We start from the raw sequence: 17,534 nt of genomic DNA on the forward strand, positions 1-17,534 counted from the left end.
TTGTATTGTCTGCAAATTTTGCCACCTTACAGTTTATTCGTTTTTCTAGATCATTTATGAGTATGTTGAACAGCACTTGTTCCAGTACAGACCTCCAGGGGAACACCACTATTTACCTCTTTCTATTATGAAAGCTGACCATTTATTCCTACCTGTTTCCTGTCTTTTAACCAGTTCCTGATCCATGAGGACGGACCTTCCCTCTTATCCTATGACCGCTTACTTTGCTTAAGAGCCGCGGGTGAGGGACCTTGTCAAAGACATTTTGAAAGTCCAAGAACACTATATCCACTGGATCTCCTTTGTTCACGTTTGATGACTCCCTCAAAGAATTCTAAGATTGGCGAGGCATGATTTCCCTTTACTAAAGCCATGTTGACTCTTCGCCAACAAATTGTGTTCATTTGCGTATCAGATAATTCTGTTTCCTACTACAGTTTCAACCAATTTGCCTGACACTGAAGTTAGTCTTGCTGGCCCATAATTGCCAGGACTTTCTCTGGATACTTTTTAAACATTGGTGTCCCATTAGCTACCCTTCAATCATATGGTACAGAAGCTGATTTAAATGATAGGTTACATACCACAGTTGTTACTTCTGCAATTTCATATTTGAGTTCCTTCAGAACTCTTTGGTGAATACCATCTGTTCCTGGTGACTTATTACGGTTTAATTTATCAATTTGTTCCAAAACCTCCTCTACTGACACCACAATCTGGGACAGTTCTTCAGATCTGTCTCCTAAAAAGAATGGCTCAGGTATAGGAATCTCCCTCATATCCTCTGCAGTGAAGACTGATGCAAGGAATTCACTTAACGTCTCCACAGTTCTTCCTTGAGTGCTCCTGTAGCACCTCGATCATTCAGTGGCCCTACTGATTGTTTGGCAGGCTTCCTTCTTCTGATGTTCTTAATTTTTTTGCTGTTAGAATCTGAGTCTCCATTCTCTTCCTAGATGTGTTATGGTGTTTCTTCACAAGTTATTGTTTTGGGTACTAATAATCTTGATGTTGATTTTTCCCCTTTCATTGTGAATGATTCACAACCACTTTGCTTCTATAGTGTGTTTTTTATTTCATCAAAAAATGAACTGCTACTCTTCCCACTACCACCCCCAACAGCTTGTTCACTTGCAAGTTTTCATGACTTTACACATTCATTTATAATCTAATGTTTGTATCTCATTGTCCAAAAAGTGTTTACTTTTGATATTGCTCCTATTCCCACCAAAAATACCAATGCCTGTGGACCCCTGCCACACCGCCCCCCCCGAAGCCCCTGACCAGGATGTGGAAGAGGCTTTATGATTCACAAAATATCTATCAACTTAGACAAGCTTTGACATAAGCGCATATAATGCAGTATATATTAAGTACTGAAGAAAGTAATGGCTTGTCTATACAGGGAAGTTAGTGCAAAGTAAGTAGGGTGTAAATTTTAAGTGCAATAGCTATTCTGCACTAACTTCTCTGTGTGGACCGTCTTGTTCTGCACTAAAAGAGTGTCTTTTTGTTGATTAGATTAATTCACCTTCTAAGCAGTAAATATTTTGCACTAGTTACTCTGGGATTCCTCCACTCCCCCAGACAAACCTTAAATGCTTTTAAGGCAACAGCTGTATTAGCAACAAGAGCTGAAAAGCCTACAGTCTCAAGAGGCCTTGGGGGATATTCAGAGAACAACTGTATCAGAAAGCCAAGCCACTACAATGACTTCCTAGTCTTGGAAAACAACTTAAATAATGACAGGTTTCAGAGTAGCAGCGTGTTAGTCTGTATTCGCAAAAAAGAAAAGGAGTACTTGTGGCACCTTAGAGACTAACAAATTTATTTGAGCATAAGCTTTCGTGAGCTACAGCTCACCTGCATCTGATGAAGTGAGCTGTAGCTCAGGAAAGCTTATGCTCAAATAAATTTGTTAGTCTCTAAGGTGCCACAAGTACTCCTTTTCTTTTAACTTAATGACAATTCAGAGATAAGAAACGGCATCCTGCCAATGTAAACAAACCACACTGATACTGAGGTCAGTAACACAAGTGACTTGCACTACTTGCAGATAGTTAAATAGTCACTGCATAGTCTGTACAGTCAACAAGTCACCCTAAAGTTAACATGATAGATTATTGTTCTAAGCTAACAGGGTGAAAAGTGCAACCAGTCTTCCTATTACAGCTCTGAAAAATAAGGTGTGCTAAGGAGGATTTGTTACTTTCCTGCCACCAGTAACCGAGTTAGATGCAGCATTTTATTGAACTATTGCAAGCAAACAATGCAATTTATGAATCAGCAATAAAAAAAATTAGTCATTAAAAATGCTGTATTTTAATATTGAGAACATGAGACACGGCACTAGTAACAGGATACAATTAACTAAACAATGTACTCAGCAATGTACTCTTCATACACCACAAAACACTTACATATTCTTCTTCAGTTTCCTGTACGAAGAAAGCTTCTCCATTGTCACCCAGCTTCATATGAAGATCAACTGTTTCTCCATTAATTTCTATATCAATCTGTGGGAGCAAAGACAATTTAATGAAGAGTATCTTCCACACAGCAAAAAACACAAATATTTACCTTAAGACTGATTCCTCTCTGATTATTTTTATATTAATGCCTCCATTCCACTACATGATCACCACTCCAACTCCAGGCTTCTCCCAAGACTGTCATACCTCCCTCTTTGTGCTCTCTTACCCCACAAAAGAATTCGGTGCTTTTTTTTTTTTTTTTTTAGGAAGTAGACAGATTATTGAGACAGACATGTTTAGCTGGAAACATACTTAAATACCTTACTTAACTGGAGCTCAGCACCCAGCTGATAGCTCCAGCTCCAGGCTCCAGCTGTCAATACTCCACTTCAATTGGTGGAAGCGCTCCTGGCGAGGACGCGCAGCGCTGACAGAAGGAACAAAGCGTAGGTGTGAACCACCACTTTAATTACAGTGGAAGCTGTACGTCAACTTAAGTCGACTTAATTCTGTAGTGTGGTCAAGCCCTGGGTGAGGGTCAGAATGCTGGGTGGCAGATATTCTAGAGCGAAAACTATTTACCCTTTAAAGGCTTGGTTCCTTATTTTATGTAATATCGGCCATATTACTCCTCTGGGCAGGAGTTTTGATTATTACTTTATGAAGCTCAGTTAATGCTGCTACTGGTTGTACTACTTATATGGCAACGGAGACAAGACACATGACTCCCCATTTTCCATCATATTTCCAATGTAAAATGTCATACAAAAGGTATTCTAAGTTATACTAATTCCAGGTGGGAGGTGTAAGACACTACCCTTCTTGCCCAGATCCATGAACTCCAAAATAAGAAAGCAAAAATAAAAGTATGCATCAAATTTGTTTTAGAACTTAGGACTAAAGTTTTAAGAGTAAATGGCTCAGCATTTTATATTGTTTTCCTATGGTGAAATCCTAGGCAGCAAAGTTAATTCCAGCCAAAAACATTCAAACAGAATAGGAAACTTCAACATTCAAATCAAGATTATTCATTTTATGGATGTGAATCCACCTGCTTTGTGGCAACTGGACATTCATTTAGCTTAACCCACTCAAAGATGTGTAGTTTTGGAGGTTATATTCACAGTATTTGTCACAAGGACACACAATGGGCGTGTCTTACTGTTTAAAAAGTTGCAGTCATATGATATTTGCACACTTTGAACATCTGAATATCGCAAATCTGTTTCTATTTAGTCCCTTTGCCTTGTTAGGGGCACTTGACAACCCTATATCGAATATGGCAGCTAGTACAGATATTACCAGGAAGTAGTAGTTTTAGGTTACACACACACACACACACACACACACACACACACACACACACAAAACAGAAGTAAGATTAACATGGAAAAAACTGACGGTTATAAGACAGAACCATCTTCAATGTGATAGCGAACTTACATTTGGAATGCTTACTGGTTAACAGTGGTGCATGATGAAGCCCGTAGTAAAGAAAAAACGGTTACTAAACTTGTTCTTCAAGATATGTTGCACATGTTCATTTCATATTTGGTGTGCGCATGCATGGTCACCAGAAATTTTTCCCTCAGTGGTATCCATTGGTTCAGCTCTAGCACCCTCTGGTGCCTGGCATTCATGTGCCAGTAGAAGGGGTCCATCTGACCCACACCCTCAGTTCCTTTTTGCCAGCCAATTCTGACAGAGTAGGAGGGTGGGTCATGGAGTGGACATGTGCAACACATCTCAAAAAACTGTTATGAAAAAGTTTAATAACTGTTTTTATTTCTTTGAGTGCTTGCACATGTCCATTCCACACTAGGTGGCTCCCAAGCAGTACCATAGGAGATGGGATCAGAATTCATGGACATGCGGACTGAAACACATTTCGACCAAATCCCAGCGTCATCTTTAGCTTGCTGGACGATTGCACAGTGGGACAAAAATGTAGGTACCAATGACTAAGTCCCCGCTCTGCAGATGTTCTGGATTGGGACCTGGTCCAGAAACACCACTGAGGAAGCTTGCGCCCTTATAGAATGGGCCGTAACTATAGCCAGTGGTAGGATCCTCGCCAGCTCATAGCATGTGCCGATACATGATGTTATCCAGGATGAAATCCTCTGAGCTGAAATAGGAAGGCCCTTCATCTTGTCCGCTACTGCCACAAAAAGCAGTGTGAATCTACAGAACGGTCTTGTCCTCTCAATACAGAAAGCCAGGGCACGTCTAACGTCCAGGATGTGTGGAGACGTTGCTCCTCTCTGCTTGGGTGTGGTTTTAGAAAGAAAAAAGTCAGGAAAATAGCCTGAAATTGCAAAACCTCCTTCTGAAGGAACACAAGATGAGGACAAAGCTGTATCTTGTTCTTAAAAAAAAAAAAAAAAGACCATGTACGTGGATTCTGACATAAGGGCCCTGATCTCTGAAACCCTCCTTGCCAAAGTGATAGCCACCAGAGAGGTCATCTTCCAGGAAAAGATATAACAAGGGGCATGTTGCCAGTTGCTCAAATAGGGGGCCTGAGAGTTTTGACAAGACCAGATTTAGGTCCCACAGTTTGATGAGCTCCCAAATCTGTGAGTATAGTCTTTCTAGGCCCTTGAGAAAACAAATGGTCATATCATGTGAGAAAACCAACTGGTCACCCACTGAGATGTTGAACACCAAAATCACTGCCAGGTGTACTTTAACTGATTAAACTGCCAGACCTTGCTATTTCAGATGTAGCAAATACTCTAGAACGGTCTGCAGTGACGATCAGATGAGTGAGAGAACTGGCTGGGAAGACCAAATGGGAAAAACACACTTCCATTTGGCAAGTTATGTAGCTCTGGTAGAAGGCTTCCTGCTATATAGCAGAACCAAGCAGACTTGCTCCAAACAGATCAGCTCCTCGGGATGTAACCATGGAGCTTCCAAAGCTGTCAGGTGGAGGGCGTTGAGGTTTGGGTGGAACATTCGACTGTGGTTCTGCGATATCAGGTCTGGGAGAAGAGGAAGCAGCATTGGAGTCGCTACAGAAAGACCTAGCAGCATGGCAAACCTGTTCTGGTGGGGATAGGCTGGGGCTATGAGAATGACTTCTGCTTAAGATTAAGTGGGACAGAGCATGACAGTGCACGAGAGGAATGGGGATGGAATGCACAGAACAGTTTCCCCATCCAAGGGAGCAGGAAAACATCCATGAGTGAGCCTGGTCTGTGGCCTTGCAAGGAGCAAAACTGGTTACATTTCCTATTCTGGCAAACAGGTCTACCTGGGGAGTCCCCCATCGCTCGAAAACCACGCTTACTACATCAAAGAGAAAGGACCACTCAAGGTGACTGGAGAAAGACCTGTTGAGGTGATCTGTCAGCTTGTTTCAGGCTCCCAGAACATGAGACGCTTTTAGATGGATCGAGTGCATTATGCAGAACTCCCACAAGCAGATAGCTTCCTGGCACAGAGAGGAAGAGCAAGCCCCTCCCTGCCTGTTGAGGTAAAACATGGCTGCCATATTGTCTGTGAGCACTAGCACGTTCTTGTTTGCGATGTGGGGTAAGAACACCTGACAGGCCAGGCTGCCCACTCTTAGCTCCCTGATGTTTATATGTAGGGCGAACTCCTCTGGGGATCACAGACCCTATGTTTTGAGGTGCCTAGGTGAGCTCTACATCCTAAAGCAGACACATCCAAAACTAGGGATAATGAGGGCTGGATCTGGCAAAGGGGACGCCCAAGGATCCTTCTACCAGTCAAGGGAAGCGAGGACCAGGGCAGGAAATACAAGAACCAAGTGCAGGTGATAGCAGCTTGATGAGTACACTGAGGCCAGCCATGCTTGAAGGGGTCTGAGGTGTAGCCTTACATGCTGCACTACATATGTGCACATGGCCATGTGGCCTAACAGTCTGATGTAGAAATGGGCTGTCATGAGTGTGTGGGCCTTGACTTGCACTATCAATGACCCCATTGCCTGAAAACAGATTTCTAGAAGGAAAACCCTGCCTGGGAGGAATTGAGCACTGCTCCAATAAACTTTATATTCTGCACCAGGGTAGATTTCTGATAGTTTATAAGCAGGCCCCACACCTGAAAGATCAATTAAGGGATACTGGTCTCCACTTGGGCCCAGGGCAGCCCTTGACCAACCAATCATCAAGGTACACGTAGACTTACCCCTTTTCTTCTACCATGCATTTCGTGAACACCCTCGCAGCTGCCAAAAGGCCAAATGGGAGAACCATAAATGAAAGTGAATCTGGTTTACAGTGAACTTGAGTACCTCCTGCGGCCTTGGAAAATCGAGACATTGAAAAAAGCATCTCAAGTCGAGGGCAGCATACCACTCCCCCAGGTCCAGGGAGGGGATGATGGTGGCCAGACAGACCATGCAGAACTTCAGCTTCTCAAGGTAGCCACTGAGATAGTGCAAGTCTAAAATAGGTCAGACCCGCCCCCCGATGGCCTTTGGAATTAGGAAATATTGGGAGTAACCCCTTCCCCTCTTAAGTCCCAAGGAACCTCCTCCACAGCTCCCATTCGAAGGCTGTCAAGTGATTTAAAAAAAAAATCGTGATTAATCACACAATTAAAAAAATCAGTCATGATTAGTCACACTGTTAAAACAATAGAATACCATTTATTTACATATTTTTGGATATTTTCTACATTTTCAAATATATTGATTTCAATTACAACACAGAATACAAAGTGTACCATGCTCAATTTATATTTGATATCAGATATTTGCACTGTAAAAAAACCACAAAATAGTATTTTTCAATTCACCTAATACAAGTACTGTAGGGCAATCTCTTGATCACGAAAATTGAACTTACAAATGTAGAATTGTGTATAAAAAGACCTGTATCCAAAAATAAAACAGTATTAAACTTTAGAGCCTACAAATTCACTCAGTCCCATTTCTGGTTCAGCCAATCACTCAAATATATGGCAGAAAGCAGGTGAAAGAGAGCAGGAAACATACAATTCTCCCCCAAGGAGTTCAGTCACAAATTTAAAAAAAAAAAAAAAAAAAAAACCGAGTGCCATAAGCATAGAAGCATGTTCTCTGGAATGGTGGCCGAGGCATGAAGAGGCATACGCATATTTAACATATCTTGCACGGTAAATACCTTGCAGTGCCTGCTACAAAAGAGCCATACGAATACCTATTCTTTTTCAGGTGACACTGTAAATAAGAAAACGGATAGCATTATCTCCCGTAAACATAAACAAACTTGTTTGTCTTCGCAATTGGTTGAACAAGTAGGAGGACTGAGTGGACTTATAGGTTCTAAACTTTTACACTGTTTTGTTTTCGAGTGCAGCTATGTAACAAAAAAAAATTATATTTGTAAGTTGCACTTTCACAATAAAGAGATTGCACTACAGTACTTGTATGAGGTGAACTGAAAAATACTATTTCTTTTATCTCATTTTTAGAGTGCAAATATTTGTAATCAAAAATAATATAAAGTGAGCACTGTACACTTTGCATTCTGTGTTGTAATTGAAGTCAATATATTTGAAAATGTAGAAAAACATCCAAAAATATGTAATAAATTTCAATTGATATTCTATTGTTTGTTTAACAGTGAGATTAAAACAGCAATTAATCATAATTTTTTAAATCACAATTCATTTTTGAGTTAATCATGTGAGTTAACTGCGATTAAATCAACAGCCCTACTTAAAGATCTATCTTTCTGTAGTTAATAAGCTTATTTTAATGTTTTTTCCTTACCAGTGAGTTTGTCTGAAATGATTGGGAATCTGTTCAGATTACAAAGGATAGTGCATATCCACTATCCTTTGATGAAGTGTTGAACTAATTAATGATCTTGTATTGTTCAAGAAAAGGTCTTGAGCAGTGTAAGACAGTACATTTCTGGGGTGCAAGGCTGTGGGCTGGAGGGGGATTTGCTGGCGTCTCCCACTATATATTTCATGAGTGGCTTTGAGAGCATTCACGCAACTTAGCTGGGTATGTCCCTGCATGTTGTTGGCTGAGTGATTGCAGCACCTGGAGGGTTTGCTCCTTATCACTAGCACAGCATTGAGAGAGACAGCCCAGATAGAAGAGTTAAGGGAGCATAACGGTCCCACAGCTCCAGGTTGCACCCTGGGGGTGTGTCATTGATATAAAATTACTTAAGGTAGTTAAGTGCAAAGCTGACTGTAAAAGTTACAAAGGAATCTCACAGAACTGGGTCACTAGGCAATAATTGGCAAATGAAATTCAATGTTCATTAAGTACAAAGTACAGTAGAAGAGAGTTACGAACACCTCAGGAATGGAAGTTGTTCATAACTCTGAAATATTTGCAAATCTGAACAAAATGTTACAGGGTATTTTTCAAAAAACTGAAAACAGTTGTTTTTACAACTGAATACTGACTTAATACAGCTTTGAAACTTTACCATGCAGAAGAAAAATGCTGCTTTTAACCACTTTAATTTAAATGAAACAAGCACAGAAACAGTTTCCTTACCTTGTCAAATCTTTTTTTTAAAAAACTTTCAACTTTTTTAGTAGTTTACATTTAGCACAGTACTATACCTCATTTGCTTTTTTGGGGAGGTAGAGTGGAGGGGTCTCTGCTGCTGCCCGATTGCATACTTCAGTTCCAAATGAGGTGTATGGTTGACCAGTCAGTTCGTAACTCTGGTGTTTGTAACCGAGTTTCTACTCTAATGCATACTGGAAAACAATCCTAACATACATACAAAATGATGGGGTGTAAATTAGTTGTTACCACTCAAGAAAGATCTTTGAATCATTGTGGATAGCGCTCTGAAAACATCCGCTCAATGTACAGCGGCAGTGAAAAAAGCTAACAATGTTAGGATCCGATAGTAAGGGACAGAAAATATTTTTAATCTTATCAGAATGCCATTATATGACTCCATGGTACGCCCACACCTTGAACACTGTGTGCTGTTCTGGTTGCCCCATCTCAAAAAAAGAGTGAATTGGAAAAGGTACAGAGAAGGGCAACCAAAATAATTAGGGGTATATAACAGGTTCCATAGGAGGAGAGATGAAAAACTCTGGGACTGTTCAACTGAGAAAAAGAGATGACTACAGGGGGATATGCTAGAAGTCTATCAAATCACGAATGGTGTAAAGAAAGTGAATGGGGAAGTGTTATTTACTCCTTAATATACCACAAGAACTGGGAGTCACAATTAAATTATCAGGCAGCAGGTTTAAAACAAACATAAGGAAGTATTTCTTCACACAACATACAGTTAACCTGCGGAACTCATTGCCAGAAGATGTTGTGAAGGCCAAAAAATATAACTGAGTTCAAAAAAGAATTAGATGAGTTCTTGGAGGATAGGTCCATCAGTGGCAATTAGCTGAGATGGTAAGGGACACAACCCCATTTTCTGGGTGTCTCTAAACTTCTGATGGTGGATTGGATGCCAGGGGATGGATCACTCAGTAATTGCCCTGTTCTATTCTGACAGTGGCCAATGCCAGAAGTCTCAGAGGGAAAGACGACAGGGTACTGGGCGGATGGACCATAGTCTGACCCAATACGGCCATTCTTATGTTTTCCAAGAGCCCCTCAGTTTTCCTTCCCCTCCTAACCCTAAAGATCTCGCATTGCAGCATCCTTCCTCCCAGCTAAGATGGGGTACACTCTACAACCTCCTAAACTAGTCAATACAGTGACTACAGTTGGCCAGAAGTGATATGAAGCACTTCCTCCTTGTATATCAGAGCCAGTCCCATTTAAACAACAACAAAAGAAAATACACATTTACTAGTAAAAAGATGTCATTTGAGACAAACTGGTAGGTTTGACTGAAGTGTGAGAAAAACCTCTGAACATGTTAAGACACTTTTGCAACTTTGAGTGCTATAAAGAGTATTGATTACATTTCTTAGAGCATCAAGAAAGTTACAGGGGGAAGAGAGTAATGACTAACAAATAAAAGTCCATAAGCATAAGTAATCTGCAATAACTGAGGTCCTAGTACTACAGCATCAGCCATTTGATCCATGTTTCTTCAGCTAGCTGCACTGGGAAAACATCCCAAAACTCTAAGGCCATGGGAAGATTATACATCCGTTGGGCTCATATTAAGTTTTCATAGCTCAGTGGATAGCTCTCAGAAATCCCATCTTTCCTTCCTGACCCTCACACACTAATCTTTGCAATGATCCATTCCTTATCAGATCACTGTGCAGCCAAAGGTTGTCTATTAGACCTCAAAACCATCAGCTTATATAGCCTGTGTATGAAAGCGTTCTAGCCTCAGCATTGCTGCAGGTTGTGCATGCATAACAGGAAAAAAATTATTTATTTTTATTTTTTCTTTCAAGTGATAGATCCATTCCCCAGGTCCATGCCATTTGCTACACTTACCACCTTTTCCTTAGAACGCAGAACACCAAGCTTCCCAAATCGGACATGGAAAGGAGAACACTGGTATGTACCATCCTGCTGTCGAACAACAATTACGTCGATGCATCCTGAAAGAGTGGCCTGGTTAATGCCTTTATATAGCTCTTTCACAGTAACCAGAACTTGTCCTGCAAGCTGTCCCACGTAATTCATAGTCTGAGACTGCAAAAAAGGAAAAAAAATTAAGTCAGATATTTGTACAAAATTTAATCTTGCAGAGTCATTTAATTGTTAACGAGTCTGTTTACTATAAGCACAAGTCTTTTTACAGGCACTCCACTGACTGAACTTTGAACTCCTCCCAAGATAGGATGACAGTTTTCACATAGATATCAAAATGAGCCTATATTAAAGAATTTAAGCTAACCTATGAAAAACTATTTTAAAAGATAGGCTTCCAATTTATGTTGTTTTCAATTCTGAAGGCCTAGATTCAAGTCCTGCTTAGCTTCCCAATGGAACCCAGTGTGGCTGTTTCATTCATTCAGAGGACTGCCTACATGAAAACCTTAATATTTTTAATACAATTGTTCAGACAATCTTTACTGAACACCACAGTGTCACAGGTCAACACCACAACATATTGACAGAACTGTATGGAGAAACTTCTGGTGCCTCCACTATGTCTGGTTCGTCCTTCATTTTCACCATTCTGATTTATCAACAAAATTAAAAAAATTAGACTATGAAAGTTACTTAAATTCAGTGACTTATTTGGAGGCAAAGTGATGTAGAACAAAAGTGAAACAAACCAAGGAAGACAGATAAGAAGTCTAGTTCTCTTCCTACACAAGATTAAACAACTGCCTTCTGAAGCAAGAGCTGTATGATAATTGTATGTATCTGCTAGTAAAGTCACCACACATATGCAGTGCCAAGACTTCTCTCAACATTCAACTTGTCAAACCCTTTCCAGAGCTTTTAGGGAAAGTGCTGCCACTCATCCTCAGCAGCAACCACAGAGTGCAATAAGAATTATTTCAGGCAGAAATAAATGGACAAGCAGCACCACTCTAAGGAAGTTTACACAGATGCCTCAATTCACTTTTAACAGAAAAAAGTTAAAACAGAAGACCAGGCATTATAGCTAGAAGTGACAACATATGTCTACACTTAAAATTGAGACAATATATCTGAATTAAAAATAGGTTGATGGTGGGATGGAAATTGTTGAAACCAACGTGATATATGCCATCATGTGCTAGCAATACCCCTCTGCCACGTACAATGGCCAAAGCGGACAGTCTCTACATAAAAGAATAAATGGACACAAATCAGACATCAAGAATTATAACATTCAAAAACCAGTTGGAGAACACTTCAATCTCTCTGGTCACTTGATTACAGACCTAAAAGTCACAATTCTTCAACAAAAAAAGTTTAAAAACAGACTCCAATGGGAAACTGCTGAATTGGAATTAATTTGCAAACTGGATACCATTAATTTAGGCTTGAATAAAGACTGGGAGTAGATGTGTCATTACACAAAGTAAAACCATGTTTATTTTCCCCCTTACTGTTCCTCACATGTTCTTGTCAACTGCTGGAAATGGCCCACCTTGATTATCACTACAAAAGGTTTTTTTTCCCCCCCTCTCCTGCTGGTAATAGCTCACCTTAAATCACTCTAGTTACACTGTGTATGGTAACACCCACTGTTTCATGTTCTCTGTGTATATAAAATCTCCCCACTGTATTTTCCACTGCATGAATCCGATGAAGAGAGCTATAGCTTATGCTCAAATAAATTTGTTAGTCTCTAAGGTGCCATAAGTACTCCTTTTCCTTTTGCGGATACAGACTAACATGGCTGCTACTCTGAAACCTATTTAGGAAGGGTTAGGGGAGACCTGTTGATACTTAAGAGTGATGTCTGACAACAGGCTAAGTTTTAGCCACAACTAACAAACTTCCATGGTATTGATTCACAAATGCAAAGTTGCCTTCACAAGTCAAAGATTAAAATCTTTAATTTTTAAAAAAGTTCTGCAGCATGGGGATCAACAGGTCTGAATACTCTTGCCACTCCACTAGTCCTTGTACAAATACATCATTATTTCAGTAACTGGGATTTGAACAGTGAGCACCCAAAAAGAAATTATTGTGCATCACCTTAGAAGACAATTGTTTAAAAGTTTATAGTTTCACATTGGGAGATAGGAACCAACTTCAGACTTGTCAAAGACCTGACACTAATACTGTAAGTTTCCCTATAGACAATTTAAATCCACCACATTGGTAAAGGAATACTGAAAAATACACATTGTGTCCTTTCCCTATGAAAACTAATTCTGAGTAGATTTATCAGAAAAAGTCACACACACCTATCTAGCTCATAGCACAGCCACCTTAAACTCTTCCTGTTTGAAGTACTCTTAGGAACTTTGAAGCCCATTGCGTATTAATGATAAGATTTATAAAAAAAAACAAACAAATTTAAAAAAAAGCCAAGAGATGTGAAAAAAGAAGTTGAGGTCTCTCAGCATTATTTATCAGGAGAAAGATAAGTTCAATAATCAATTTTTAAAAGTTGCATAACATTGTATTGCTTTAAACAAGCATTCTAAGAAAAAAATATTTACTAGCTTTTCACTTGATTCCAGAATCCTTCTGGTTGATCAAAATCCACATGTGGCTTCAGCCAATTTATCCTCCACTACCAAGAAGTTTGAAAAGCTCTTAAAACTGGGGAGTTAGAAGCATGCCCACCATCTATCATGACCTAACTACTACAATGACTGCTTAGATACGGAAAGTCACAATTCTGGACCAGTGAAGACAGGGAGCAATAACATTTTACATTCCTCTCAAGCAACTTTGACTGATTTAAGAAGCAGTTTTCACTGGATCCAAAAGGAGCTGCTTACTACATTTGGGGGGGGGGGGGGAGCAACACATTCACCACAACACAAGACTTAAGAGTGGTACTGTACTATGGGCTTGTCTACACTACATCATTAGATCGATATTCGCTGCATTGGGTCAAATTTATAATTAGCTTGTCTACACTACACAGAGAGCCCTTCCCGCTGATCTAAAGGGCTTTTAAAATCAACACCTGTTCTCCACCTCAATGAGAAGAGTAGTGCTGGATTCGACCTTCCCAGGTTGAATTAGGGGTAGTGTAGACACAGCACAGTGTATTTCCACTTGTTTGACCTCTGGGAGGTGTCCCAGAGTGCTCCAATGTGTCCACTCTGGACAGCACTTTCAACTCCACTGCACTTCAGTCAGGTAAACAGGAAAAGCCCCAAGAACTTTTGAATTTCATTTCCTGTTTGATCAGTGTGGAGAGCTCACCACCACAGCTGACCATCACTGCCCAGTTACACAAACATGCTCCAGCATAGATCATACAGGAGACACTGGATCTGATTGCTATGTGGGGAGACAAGTCTGTGCAGGCAGACCTCCAAACCAGCAGAAGAAATGCGGACATCTGTGACAAAATCACACAGGGGATGCGGGAAGAGGAGGAGGAGGAGAAAGCAAATTACAGTTTCATGAAAGTGACCTTACACATTCAAAAGTTATGCAGCCACTGCTCCTCATCCCATACCTGCATCACGATATGGTCCCATCAGTCTGTGCTTGTTTCCCTGGCCCCAGAAGCAGTATTCCACTGTGTCAACAAGTCCGGCTGCCACTGCCACTATGTGCGAATTGCTCCATTTCATGGCTTCCAGCACAGCTATTTCCGTGGTATCACATTCTTCTGCGTGGCTGCTCCTGGCTATGCTCTGCAAATACCGCAGGACGATGCACGAGGTGTTTGTGATGCTCACAAACAACAGCATACAGTTGAGTGGGGTCCATGCTTGCTGTGCTATGGCATCTGTACAAGTAATCCAGGCTTAGGCGTGAAAATGATGGTTTGCCATTGCTTTCAGGGAGGGAGGGAGGAGCCAAGTGCATCATGGGAGGCTGACGATATGTACCAAAAACACCTCACGAAAATGTTTTTGTCCCATCAGGCATTGGGAGCCTAACTCAGAATTCCAATCGGGAGCAGGAACTGTGGGATAGCTGCCCATAGCGCATCACTCTGTGAGTTGATGCTACCCATGGGAGTGGGGATGTGCTCCGCTGACAGAATGTACATAGTGGGGACATACACCATTGATTTTGTAAAATCAGAGGCTACAGGTCAAACTTTAAAAAATTCAACCTAATTTCGTAGTGTAGACAAGCCCTAAGAAGCAGGGTAGGGGGGAAGCAAACAGCAGCATGACAGAATTATGGAGACCAACATACCACTGCAATAAAGAGGCTTGCAGAATCTCTTCTAGAAATAAACATTTTTGCTACCTTACTATAGAAATAACAGCAGAATTATGTTTAGAAAACAGCAGATGTAATACTGAAGGTCATGAAGAACGTCTATCAAAATTGAAAGCCACTCAACTATCTTTGTTATATATGAATTGTACAGTTTGTTTTTTAAATAAGCTGCAAATCAGGTATTTAAGTTTCAAGTGCAAAAAAGAGACTACATTTTAGAAGTCAGGCTCTTAGGAATGGCTTATTTGGGGTAATGAAAATTAGTTATTTTAGAAGATCCAAATTGTGACATGAAATTGATCAAGTAGGGGGTCAAACATCACTACATACCTGAGAACGTATAGCTGCCCAGAGTCTCAATATGTTAAGAGGACCATGGGTGTGACAGGTTGGATCACAGAAAACCCCTTGGGAACTGCCGACTGATGTGCTGAGACTACCCCTGAGCCTGTTTTCCCTGGCAGCTTGGGGACTTCAGTGTCCTGCCTGGTTTGAGCCATACACGCTAGCCGGCTGCAAACCCAGGTCTGCACCACATCCCCCAAAGCTGTAGGCTTAACTGAAAACAGCTTAAGTAGTATTTCTGTCTGTAACACTCAGATGCCTAGCTCCCAATGGGGTCCAAACCCCAAATAAATCCGTTTTACCCCGTATAAAGCTTATACAGGGTAAACTCATAAATTGTTCGCCTTCTATAACACTGATAGAGAGACATACACAGCTGTTCCCCCCAGCCCCGGTATTAATACATACTCTGGGTTAATACGTAAAAAGTGATTTTATTAAATCCAAATACAAAAAGTAGGCTTTAAATGGTCCCAAGTAATGACAGACACAACAAAATGAATTACCAAGCAAAATAAAATAAAGCACGCAAGTCTATGCCCAATACAGTAAGAAAGTGATTACAGATGAAATCTCACCCTCAGAGATGTTCCAGTAAGCTTCTTTTACAGGTTAGGCTCTTTCTAGTCTGGATCTAGCAATCACTCCCACCCCTGTGGTTACTGTCCTTCGTTCCAGTCTCTTTCAGGTAACCTTTGGGGGTGGAGAGGTAAATCTCTTGAGCCAGCTGAAGACAGAATGGAAGGTCCTCCCAGGGGCTTAAATAGACTCTCTCTTGTGAAAGGAGCCCCCCCCCCCTCTCCTATCCAGAATTGAGCTCCAAGATGGAGTTTTGGAGTCACATGTCCATGCATGACTGAGTCCCTTACCAGCCAGGCCACATTGCTGAGAAAGCTCAGATGTGGATTGGCATCTCCAAGTTCATTGTTGGCTTAAGTGTTTCTTGATTGGGCACTTACTGAGAATAGTCTTTTCTCAGGAAGCTGACCAACTGCTTCACTGAGGCTACTTAAAATTAAACAAGTACACAGCCAATATTCATAATTTCAAATACAAAAATTATACATGCGTACAAACATGATGAATATATTCAGTATATCATAATCTTTTCAGAGATATGTTACATGACATATGTAGCATAAAAGATATTGCAGTTATGTCATATATACATTCATAAGCATATTCCCATTAAGCATTATGGGGTGCAACGTCACAATGGGTTTTCTGGAATTTTTTTTTAATTGTGATTTAGCCGTTCAAAGAGCATTCTGGAAAGCCTAAAGTAAGTAGTACTGAATTTGACAAGTAGCAGCAATGTCATTGCTTAAATACATGCAGATGCTTCACCAGTGTGACGGAAGCAATTCTGACCACGGATTTAGAAATGCTACAAGGAAACTTTTGAGGTAACGTTTCCCATATTACTTTCAGGCTTAAATAGCTAAAAATCTCACACTGTCTTGACTGCAGACAAAAGAAAGAAACCATGGCTTCCTCTTCATCTTCTTTGGAACCACCTACAAGCAGTCTAGCTTCCATGGCTGGTATAAAAGGTGAGAATCTGCTGGGAAAGCTGAGTTAGGCTTAATGAATGTGACAGCATTTAAAATTTTTTTTTAACTTTTATTTGTCCTTGGGACTCAGAACATGCATGCTACCTGCCACAGTCTTCCCTCTTGACTTCTGAGTAATAGCCAAAAGTTAAATTTTAGTTAATAATACTGCTGAGTTAACAGCAGATTTTAGGCCCAGCAATACTGAGGGCTCCACAGCAGAAGGGAACTTCTTGTAACTTTTAATGCTCACGAGGTCTTGGATTTTGAACACTTAAGTTATATGTTTGCATTTGTAAGATTCTCTATAGTTAAAAATATTCAAATATTGGTGGAGATGCTCTGGCTCTAAGCAGGAGGCAAAAATAATTGTATCTCCAGAAATCACTGCCCTATAGTCTGAAAGATTTTTCAGGCAAAAACCCATGACAGAATGCAAAAAATTGAAACTGCCTGCTCTACCTTCTAGTAAGACAA

General features: G+C 40.5%; 1 protein-coding gene across 4 annotated transcripts in view; it reads right to left on the reverse strand.

The window, feature by feature from the left end:
- Positions 1–17,534, reverse strand: part of LPIN2 (lipin 2) — a 77,527-nt gene that overhangs the window by 38,059 nt on the left and 21,934 nt on the right. For all 4 annotated transcript variants that reach the window (XM_038393304.2, XM_038393303.2, XM_038393313.2 and 1 more), the window contains exons 2-3: positions 10,840–11,040; positions 2,421–2,516 (exon numbers count right to left, since the gene is read on the reverse strand). In XM_038393304.2, the coding sequence (XP_038249232.1) occupies positions 2,421–2,516; positions 10,840–11,031 (288 nt within the window). In that variant the 5' untranslated portion in view covers positions 11,032–11,040. The remainder of the gene's footprint in view (positions 1–2,420; positions 2,517–10,839; positions 11,041–17,534) is intronic.

Source organism: Dermochelys coriacea, chromosome 2, assembly GCF_009764565.3.
Source record: "Dermochelys coriacea isolate rDerCor1 chromosome 2, rDerCor1.pri.v4, whole genome shotgun sequence".
Lineage (NCBI taxonomy): Eukaryota > Metazoa > Chordata > Testudines > Dermochelyidae > Dermochelys > Dermochelys coriacea.